The 11,403-nt window shown below is 39.2% G+C and overlaps 1 protein-coding gene across 1 annotated transcript; it reads left to right on the forward strand.

The window, feature by feature from the left end:
* The first annotated feature begins 3,914 nt into the window (after positions 1 to 3,914).
* Positions 3,915 to 5,032, forward strand: LOC120251327. Its single transcript, XM_039259874.1, has 3 exons — positions 3,915 to 4,215; positions 4,811 to 4,909; positions 5,022 to 5,032. Exons 1-3 carry the CDS (start codon positions 3,915 to 3,917, stop codon positions 5,030 to 5,032), a joined length of 411 nt encoding a protein of 136 aa, XP_039115808.1.
* Positions 5,033 to 11,403: the final 6,371 nt, after the last annotated feature.

Consider the following 11,403-nt stretch of genomic DNA (forward strand, 5'->3'; position numbering starts at 1 on the left):
CTTGTTGTTGAAACTCTCGATCCTAATCTACTTGTTATCTCCACCTATTTTTTCTTACTTATTTTACTTTACAATTTTAAATCAATTCTTATTCTTGCTTAACTAGAGATTAGAAGAAGAATTAGTACTTTTAGTCCAGCATCTGAGGTTTGACAACCCTACCCCTCATGGGGTACTACTGTATTACTTGTGTGCATCAAGTTTTGGACCCGTTGCTGAGGACTGGCAACTTTTTGGAAAATCTGGACTCTAGTGTTCTAGTTTGTTTATATTTTTGATATTTGTGAATATCCATTTTCTCTTTTTCTTTTAAATCATTCTTCTTAGGCTTATTTTTGTTTCTAATCTTTTAATACTTTTGATCTTACACTTTCCTATCTTCTGTGCGTAGGTACCTTTGTATGACCAACGGAAGTACTTCTTTCCTATTGGCAAACCCGGATCCGGAAGTTAAGAGGAATTTCTGAAGGAGAATTAGATAGATCAATTTAAGTGAGATAGGGTCAGTAGAAATCAGTGTGGAAGTTGTTCAAGAAGTAGAAATGGCCAGAAATCAAGAACAAAGCATTTTTTACTTTGCTCGGTGATAAGTGTTTGTGTAATAGTAATATGAAGTATTATTTTCTTACAATGAGCATTACATTTCTCAGATTTTATCGTTCATACACGTGTATTTGTGTTACTTTTGTGCATGTAGGGTTGTGGAGACAATTATGGATGAAAGAAACCAAAGTAGATCATGGATGCACTTTGTTGATGAAATCTTGGACTAAACAAACGTGAAGACACAAGTTGTGCCTAAAGACACGTGATTATGTGCCAACCTCTATGGTGTTCAAGCAAATACATGGTTTTGAGGGGCACAAAGGCAGTCATATTCACGTGTTCTGACTTGTGTAATGCTAGCAAGATCTCCATCAATATGACTTTTATGGAAGACACAACGCGATCTACTCATGGATGTGTACCCATTCATGTGGCCTCGATGAAAGTGTGGATTGAGGAGAATTTTGACGGAGTACTGTGCAGGTACATTAGCTATTCAATGTAGTAAACTGCTGTAGTAGTTACTGTTCACAGGCTACTGCAAAATCAATTCCTACAGATTCACACGGGCGTGTGGAAATTCCACTTGCCCATGTGGATGCCCAATTCCAGCCTATTTAAGTTGCTACTTCAGCCCATTTTAAGGATCTTTTTTCCTATCTTTTTCTCATCTTTTCTCCATCTTTGGAGGCGCTTGTGGCTAGGGTTTGGAGAGGCTTTGGCAAGGTTTTTGGAGTGGTTCTACGGCCTTCAACACCGTGTTTCCTCAGAAGATAGTTATTGGGGGAGCTTTCATCGGCATTGATTCGGTGAGGTGTGCCCTAGGCTTGACGATAGAACCCTTGGAAAAGACAAGGCTGCTCCATAAGACCATCGATATGGACTACAAGGGGTTTTACTTATGGATTGCATATTTTTACTTTCGATTTTATTATTGATTGTATCTTGCTTCATGAAGAGCTGAACCCCAAGTGGGTACTCGGACGTGTAAACCCTAGGATGATATTGTTTCTTTGATCTTTCTATTATATTTATTTAATTTATGTCTTTAATTGAGTTCTAATCTTGAATGCTTATTGAAGACACTATGGTTGAGAGCCTATATCGGTAATCTTTGTGAGTGAGGTACACACCATAAGAGTTAGACAAGGTAAGATTTAAGAGTGTCGAGAGGGTGAGTCGAAAGGTAGCAAAATGTCACATTTCCCCTCCGGTGTGATTTATCTTGCCTCTTTGTTCCAAGAGTTCTTTGCGGTCACAATAGAGTGAAGTGTTAAGAGGCAAACTCTGCTGGGGCTTAGTTACGTAAGCAACATAGTAAAGTGTTGAAGTAATTTTTAGTATCTGGGGCTTAATTGCGATTAGGGGTCTTTCGCCTAGACTAAAGGGTTAGATTTATGTTAGGGAATAGGGTTTATCACTTGAAGTCTCAGAGCTTTAAGCAACTTTGCACAGTGTGAGGTGTTGAGACTGAGCGCTTTCTCTGCAGGGGCATGGTGTAGTGTAAGTCATGGTTGACCTTAAGTTTGGGACCATGTATTTTAGGATTTTCATAACTCATTAAGCATCAGTTAGGAGACATAATAGTTGGTTCTGCACTTGAAGCAATAGTCCTAGATGGAGCAATGTCCGAGTGCCCCACTTTCTATCGATTGCCTTTCCTCTCATTTTTTATAGCGTCTCCCTTTCTTGTTCTTTTTATTTCCTTTCATATTGATATTATTCACACCACTATCGATCCATCTTTACTTTAGTTAAATAGCAATCCTTGTGTTTTTTATCACTATTCCCTGTGGATATAACTACCCACTTACCAGGGTATTATTACTTCGATAAATCCGTGCACTTGCAGTACACATGCAAAGGACGTTATCACTCGGCCAAATCTAGAAGGACTAGGGTCAAGCATTGTTCGACCTCCTCTTATGGGGAACAACTTCGAATTAAAGCCCAATTTTATTCAAATGGTGATACAGATGTGCCAGTTTGACATGTTTAAGGATGAAGACCCTTATGATCATTTGAGGAGTTTCTTGGAAATTTGTGACACTTTTAAGGTGAACAATATGTCTGAGGATGCTATCCGCTTGAGACTTTTCCCATTCTCGTTGTGAGGAAGGGTTAAACATTGGCTAAGTTCCTTGTCGCAGGGGTCTTTTACAACATGGAAGTAGGTTTCAGAGACTTTTCTTACAAGATACTTCACTCCAGCTAAGATCACTAATTTGAGGAGTGATATCTTTTCCTTCCTGCAGTTGAAATCAGAATTCTTGTATAATACCTGGGAGAGATACAAGGAGACGTTTAGAAAATGCATACAACATGAAATCGTGCAGTGGATGTAGATACAAATCCTTTTAAATGGATTGAACAACCCCACAAAGCATATGCTTGATACTGCTTTGAGAGACTCTCTGTGTAAAAAGTAACCAAGTAAGGCATACAGTTTGATTGAGGAAATGGCAAACAATGGCTACCAACGGAGTATTGAGAAGAACAAATCGGTTAAAGCAGCTAGTATTATCAGGTGGATGCCATTACCACTCTTGCAACACAGGTTGAAGCGATTACCAAATAATTAGACACCATGCAGTCCATTTCTCATGTTCCAAGACCTCCTTGTGATCATTGGGCCCTCCAAATAAGCCAGGTTATGCTCCTATTGATATTGGTACAAGCAGATTGAGCAAGTGGATTTTGTTCGGTAAAATCACCATTACCAGTACATTTCATACCATAACATATACAATGTTGGGTGGAGGAATAATTGAAATTTCTTATGGAGTTAACCAAGACTGGGGCAGCAACAGGAACAACAATAGTATAAGTCTTTCTCTCGGAGTGCACAACAACCGTCCTCTTATTTATCTTCTGCGTCATCCAATGAAGTCACTGCCTTGTTGGCCAGATTCATCAAGAGCACTGAAAATCGTCTTTTGGATCTTCAAGACATGATGAGAAATACTAATGCCACCGTGATGAATTTAGAGCATCAGATAGCCTAGATGTCTAAATTAATTGAGGAAAAGCTCCCGGGGTTCCTCACTAGCAACACAGAGATAAATCCAAAGGACTCCTTGAAGGGTGTCACTTTGAGGAGTGGAGTGCAACTTCCAAACCCCATTGAGAGGAAGCCTAAAATGGAGAAGGTTGAGCCCGCAATTGGCAGTAATCTTGAGACTCCAATTGACTTGGAGAAGGATGTCAAAGAATATAGCAAGGAAAAAGATGCATTGCCGGCATACGAACCTAATCTTCCTTACCCAGTGAAAGTGAAGAAGGATCAACAAGAGGAGTAATATAAGAGATTCCTCGATACGTTCAAGAATTTGCATATCAATGTCCCATTTGTTGAAGCTCTTGCTCAGATGACAAGATATGCTAAATTCTTGAAAGAACTACTAACAAACAAGAGAAAACTGCAAGAAGTGTCTTCTGTAACACTTAGTGAGGAATGTTCGTCTTTGATCACCAACAAACTGCCCAAGAAAGAGAAAGATCCCGAGGATTTTATTGTTCCTTACAGGATCGGTGGTTTAGTTGATGAGAAAGCCTTAGCTGATCAAGGGGCAAGCATGAACCTCATGCCCTACAAAATTTTCAAAAGGCTTGGGCTTGGAGAACCGAAACCCACCATTATGAATATGCAATTAGTGAACAGGTCATTAGGTAACCACGAGACATAAATGAAGATTTTTTTGTTAAGGTGGGCAAGTTCATTTTTTTGGTGGATTTTGTTATTCTTGATGTTGATAACGAGGTGGAGGTACCATTGATTCTAGGAAGGTTGTTCCTAGAAACTTCAAAGGCTCTTATTGTTGTCAAGGATAGCTGAATGACACTTCGAGTGGGTGAAGAAGAGATTATTTTCAAGCTCCGGTATTCCATGAGGCATACAATAGATTTTGATGACACATGCTATTGTGTGGATGTTATTGATGAAGTTGTTTCTGAATTTATGTAGGATACATTCATGAAAGATGAGCTTGCTTAATTATTGGAAGATGATCCACGAGAAGATGGAGCACCAAAGGAGGCGACGGAAGAATCGTACTGTTTGGACTTGGTGGCTATCGAGGTCTTTATACCACTGGATCCACCAAAGAAAAAAACCCCTAGTGCAATAAAGTGGTGGACAAAGGTGATCACCGAGAAAAAAAAGCCACCCATCTCACCACCTGATCCCAATGTTCCTAACCATTCAAACCTTTCGGCTTTATGGTGAGATCAATTTAATTGATTCGTTGTTACCATATGCTTGCAGTTGTATTCCAGGTGGCTATGAGAGGCCTTGATCCAATGAACTTCTTTGAAGGAAAAAGGTATGCCAAGCTAGTGATGTTAAATAAGATCTACTTAGGAGGTAACCCAAGTTGTTTTGTTTTCTTTGTAATCGTGTTGTGTTTCCTTATCGTTTTTGTTTAGTTTTCATTTGTTTCAATAATTGCTGTGTTGTTGTGATTTCGGTCTCTCAGGGCAATATTGATTTTTGTTCGGTGTGTTGGCAATACTTTTTATTACCTCTAGCATTTTTATCATTGTTAAGAAGGAGGATAGGCTTTACTCGGAACTTTTTTTACATGTCGAGCACGGCTGAGAACTGCCCCTCGCTTGTGCCTTGATTGTCTTTGTTTTCAATTTTTAAATCATTCCATGGTGGGCACGGGCTTAGCACGAGCGTGCTAAATCAGTAAGCGTGGTCTCCAAGCCATTTTTTCATGATTGTGTCCTTCTCTCAGATGTTTTAGGAATTTTTTTCCCTTAGAAAAATCAAGGGGATGAACACACCTAGGACATGACCATTTTCCTTTTGAAGTCTTTCATAGCAGACCATTCCCATCCATCTCACCTCCTGGCCCTCTTTCTCCTCCTTTTGTGCTTTGGTCCCTCGTGTGGGTTTGAGTTCGTGCCAGGGTTGGTTGTCGCCATTCCTCCTTTTCCTTAATTTCTGCCTCAACCCCGGTAAGCCACCGTTCATCCTTTTTTGGATTTGTTCGGTTAAAATGCTTTTCTCGTCATGCTCTTGATTGCATTGTGGATCTTGTGTTGTTTTCATTGTTTCACGCTTAATATTGCTTGTTTTATTTTGAAGATTTCTTTGTTCTTGAGCTTTAACGGTGTTGTATCTTTGGGGATGATGGTCGCTTAAATAATGATGGTATCCTCCCTGGGTACACAATCGTGCTCTTCACCTCAGCATGATTGTCTCGACCAAGTGCAACTCCTTTTTTTCAATATTGAGCACAGTCCGAGTGCTCCATGCACGACCGTGCTCTCCATAACTGTTTGAACTAATTTGGTTTATCTTCTCTTATAGATTATGTTGAGAAAACACACTTCTACCTGGCCTTCTAAGAGGCCCTGGGTAGGGGAGCCTGCTCCTGATCTGGACTCAGCGCCGGCATTCCATATTCAAATGCGGCTAGAGCAATTTGCTTGTTTTAGCGTGTCATAAGAGATTGATTAGGATGTGCTCCGTGAAGTTAGATTAGAGGAAAAGGTTAGTTGGCTGCTTAGTATCGGTGTCTGGAGACAGTTGTTCCAGATTACTGATACCACTTATGAGCGGCTAGCGCTTGAGGTGTTAGATACATTCGAGCTTTCCTGAGATACTGTTGCATTTCATCGCGCCGACTTTATTCAAATTCAGGCGGTCAGTGAGATGCACCAGATGAGCCTCACCAATTTCTCTATCCCATTTGGGATTTATAATGCGGAGTTTACTATAACACTTTCATATGATACCCTGTTGATCTCCCAAAAGGGTGGGGAGTCCCTGGAGGAAGCTTTGCCCGTTTGAGCACCACTCCTACCTATGATCCTCACCGGACTATGGCCATAACTCTTCATTCTCCAACACTCAGGTATATCCATTTCATAGTTAGTCATACGTTGACAGGACGAGGTGACAATATAAGGGTTGTTAGTCACCGAGATTTTGATTTCCATCTGAGTTTGATTGACGGGTTCCATTTGCATTTGGGGTATAAGGTAGCAGTGTCTATTTCGCACTAAGGGACTGATCCTCGCATCGATGACCTCTTAATAGGCCCTTATATCACTCGTCTGATTAGATGTATGGGCATCATAGTCGAGACCGACAGGATCTGAGTGGTAGATGGTGTGGCCCCCATGACCCTTGAGATGCTCAGGTCCGATGGGGATGATTTAGCGTGTCCTGACTGCTAGGGGGGGTTAAGTAACTTGTCCTGCCAACCACTAATTTTTCATCCACTTCTGCTCCTGATCTACCTAGTATAGAGGATGCTGCCATTGCACCTTCACCGCCTATCACTACCTCACGACAGTGGTCACCGTTGCCGTTCCACAGTCATCCTCGCCGCTCCACACTCTGACCAAGTTACTTGCTCATCTGAAGTGCTCTAGTGGGTCCAGAGGAGTGTGCCAAGCATTGTTCAGACATTTGTGTGTACGACTATCACTTGAGGCTATTTCTCCCATGCGCCCCACTCGACACATTGGGTTGTACACTTCTTGTAATATTTTGAACCTTTGGAAACTCATAAGAAATTTTTTCAGGGTATAATCTCAACTGCAGTAAGATTTTTCCTACAGAGCAGTTTTGTTGAGAAAACCAAGTGGAAAGAATAAGGACCTAAGTGTGAAAGTTTATAGAAAATATTTTGGGTCCACAAGTAATAAAAATGATTTGATCTGTAGTGTATCCGGAAAACCCAAGGACTGAAAGGTAAGTTTGCATGGACTTTTTGGAAATACTATTTCATGATTTATGGATCATTGGTGACTTTTTGAGGGTATCTTTTTTGTATAGAAATTTTTATTTTTTTCATGGACCCGACATGTAAATTTTAGGGGAGAAATTTAAGTTAAGAGATAAGGCGTGGAAATAGTCGGTTTTTATGTGGGCTTTTTCTTCTTCTTCTTATACTCAATGGTTGCATTAGTGTTCTGTGAGAAAAATAAAAAGAAGAAAAAGATGAGAGAAAGAAAAATAAGAGGCTTGAAAAAAAAGAGGATGTGGAGATCACTCGAGAGAGTTTCGCTGGAGTGCTTGGTAAGAGTTATCTTGGTTTGAATGATGCATGATGTATGGTTAAAGAACTTTTGGAAAGCATGCTAGAATTTGAACTTGTTTTTTTATTAGATTTTGCTTTGGTTTTTGAGTGGAAAAAGCATGGTTTGTTGTTGTAGATGATGAGTGATTCAAGTTGCTTTGGAAAATATACCATGTATTTCAGATGGATTTCGCTTGGAATGGGGGATGAATTTTTCGGGGTTTACTATAGATTACAGTAGCAACGGGAATTAGGGTTTGGCTTGGTTAACTAAGTGGATGATGATGATGATTAAGTTGATGATGATGATGATTAGCATGCTGATTATAATGGGTGGAGATTAAGTGGTTGAGTTTAGCAAAATTTGTTGATTGGGCTTGATCAAATCAAGTGAAGTGGGCTTGATTTAATTGAGTAAAATCCATTCAATTGGTTTGGAGTTGGGTTTGACTAGCGAAGTTGAAATATATTGGATTCATTTTGGGTTTTAAATGAGAGTAAAGAAACTGGTCTGGTTCAACCAATTGAGGATTGACTTGATTTTTGACTCAATGTGTAATTTTGAGTTGGGTTGAATTTAGGTTAAGTTGATTGAGATTGATTTGTCTTGGTTCGATTTTTCGGGCTAATGACTTTTGGGGTGAACCAATTCAAGGAGAATTGGGTTCAGTTGAACTAAGCTAGTTCAAGAGATTTTGTATAACAATTAGAAGTGGTTGGTGAAATTGAACTTGTTTCTGCGAAATTGAGGTTGGTTCAGGTTGGTTCATAATGGTTTTCCCCAAATTGAGTTTTTTTAAGTGCAATTTGAGACTAATTTTTATTATGCAAGGATTTGTTTGAATCAATTGGAGTGAGTGGGCCCAATCAGTGAGTCAAATATTTATTTGTTGTATTTTTCTTTTTGGGTTTCAATTTCGTCATTAGGATGTATGTTATTTATTTTATTTCCATTCTCCTATTCGGTGTTGTTTAGGCTTGGGAGGGAGTTCCAGGTCTAGCGGGAAATCAAAGAGAGACCAGGTGAGTTGGTAGTGTCTACTCTTTTGAAATAATCGGTTAATTGCTATTATTTTGAAACAAGTACTTAATGGCTACTAGTTTGAAATAACTGTTTAATTATGTCATTATATTATGTTTAATAATTTATATTGTGAAAGGATACTTATAATTATTTGTGGTTTGCTATGCCATAGCAATCGTATTAATATATCTGGTTTCATACAATTATAAGTTGTTTCAACTATGTTATTTTCATGTATTTATTTTAATGGTTATGTGTACCTTGACTTTGAGATGATTTATGAAACCATGTGTGCATATTAAAATGTTTTTACTGTCAATGGTTGTAGATTTGGTTTTCATTCTTGGTACATGAATGGTGTTATGGATATGGACTTTGTAGGTATTATGCATGTCTTGTCTTTGTGGAGTTTTCGCAGATTTTTGATGGTGACTACGGATTTTAGTCCGACATCTGAGTGGCGGTCCCATGGTCCGACCCGGATGGGAGGTGGCGTGGTCAACCCTGATTCTACCCCTTGTCAAGAGATGCGTAGAGCCATTTGATAGGGGTTTACTTTATGTGAGAAAACACTGAGGTCACCACGGGGATCTCGATGGCCAACGTTAAAGGTTGTGAATACCTTGATGACTCTCAACCTAGTTGCAATGACGGCTAAAGTCGGGAGTGTTTTTCACCAATGATTTGATATTTGTTTTTAGCTAGCTTGATGGCTCTCAACCAACGTTAAACATGTTATTTTGGATTATGATAAGGAGGCGAAGCCTAGCTGTCGCTCTTAGGAGGGCTGTCTCTCACAAAATTTGTATTTAATTGGAAAATTGATTTTATGACAATTTATGATGAATTTATTTTTTTAAAAAGCTCGTTAAAGTTTGTATTTTTGCCAAAATTCTAGTATTTGGGAAAGTTGGGAAATTATTTGAGAAATTGATCTTTATATACTTTATATACTCTATATTTAATTATTTGAAATTATTGAGCCACTATCGACCAACTAGAATTTGTTACAGTGGTATGAGCATTACCCTACTAGATTACATGTGCAAATATAGAGCCAGTCAGGTTGGGCTCCTGGTTAAAGTGGGTCCCTTTTCTTTTTATGTGTTGGTGTCATGATCATGTAGCGGTGGTACCCACAAATTGGAGTAATTATGTTTGTTGTATTCGTGTATTTGAACATGTAGTTTGTTTAAAGGTTGTTAATCGTGTTTTGTAAGTATGATTTAGTTTTTCAGGGGTGTCAGTTTTTCAGTTAAAATGGATTTTTAACTGATGGGTGACACATTTATCTCAGTAGAATATGTGGGTGTGACATCTTTTGGTATCAGAGATGTAGGTTGAGATATCCCTGGTTGGTAGAGATCATAGGTTGTGTTCTAAGGTTAGAGGTTTAGTATTGATTAGACCATAAGGTAAGGGCCCAGTAGAATTATTGAGACTCTCTAAACAGGTTAAAACCTAAGTTGCTTACACACCCCTTGTGTGTGAGTACCGCAAGTGCACTGGTCGTCTAAGTAGTAAAATACCCCGGTGAGTGGTAGTCAAATCCAGATGAAATAGTTGCTTAGAAACACAAGTATTACTATTTAGCTAGAATGAAAACCAATTTATTATGTTAAATTAAATAAATAAATGCAAAGAAGAGTAAAAGATCAGAGAAAGCAAGGGGAGTAAGGAGATGTAATCGATGGTAAAATGGGGTACTCGGACAATGCTCGCCCTAGGACTATTATTTCAAGTACAAGACTAATGTCATGTCTCCTAATTGAGGTTTAATGAGTCATGGAAATCCAAAGACACACGGTCCCAAACCTAAGGTCAACAATGACTAGTCCTTTACACTATGCCCGTCAAAAAGGGATACCCTTGACACCTCACACTGTGTAGGACATCTTGGAGCTCTAAGGATTCCAAGTGATAAACCCTATTCCCTAATATAGATCTAACCCTTTGGTCCAAGTGAAAGACCCCTAGTCACGATTAATTCCCAGCAATAAGAATTACTTCAATACTTCACTCTATTACTCGCGCAACTAAGCTCTAGTGGAATTTGTCTTTTAGCACTTCCTCTATCATGACCGTAAAGAACTCTTGGAATGTGGAGGTAAGATAAATCACGTCGGAGGGAAAGAGGACGTTTCGCTACCTCTCGACTTACCCTCTCAACCATCTTCAATCTCGCTAAGTCTAACCCTAATGATGTTGTCACCCCTTCATAGGATTACCAAAATAGATTCTCAACCCTAGTGTCACTCTAAAGGAAAAGCAAATCAACAAGGACACAAGATTGAAACTCAATTAAAAAATCAATTAAAAAAAACATAATAATAAACAATAAACAAAATCATCGTAAGGTTTACAAGTCCAAGCTCCCAGTAGGGGTTTAGCTCTCCATGGAGCAATAAAAAATCAACAATGAAATCGAAAGTAAGTGCAAGCAATCTATAGAGAAAACACACTTGTCGTCCGTGTCAATGGTCTTGAGGAGCAGCCTCGACTTCTTAAAAGGTTCCCATGTCAATTCTGGGACACACCTCGCCAAATCAATGGCGATGAAATCTCTCCCAATAGTTCTCCTCTGAAAGAAGTTGATGTGAATGCCTTAGAACCGGTCCTAAAACCCAGCAAAAGCCTCTCCAAACCCTAGACGTGCTCGCCCCAAAAGATGGGCAAAAGATAGGAAGAAGATCTAGAAATAAAACTCTCAAAGTGGTATTTATAGGGCTGAAATCGAGCATCAACATGGACGTGTGGAATTTCCACACGGCTGTGTGGATTTCTAGGTTGCTTTTT

The sequence above is a fragment of the Dioscorea cayenensis genome, chromosome 20 (assembly GCF_009730915.1).
Source record: "Dioscorea cayenensis subsp. rotundata cultivar TDr96_F1 chromosome 20, TDr96_F1_v2_PseudoChromosome.rev07_lg8_w22 25.fasta, whole genome shotgun sequence".
Lineage (NCBI taxonomy): Eukaryota > Viridiplantae > Streptophyta > Magnoliopsida > Dioscoreales > Dioscoreaceae > Dioscorea > Dioscorea cayenensis.

Excerpts from the sequence above, each read along its gene's own strand:
- LOC120251327 (XM_039259874.1), top strand. The coding sequence starts at position 3,915 with ATGACAAGATATGCTAAATTCTTGAAAGAACTACTAACAAACAAGAGA. Across the intron at positions 4,216-4,810 it reads ATTAGTGAACAGGTCATTAG|TTGTATTCCAGGTGGCTATG; the intron begins GTAACCACGAGA and ends ATATGCTTGCAG.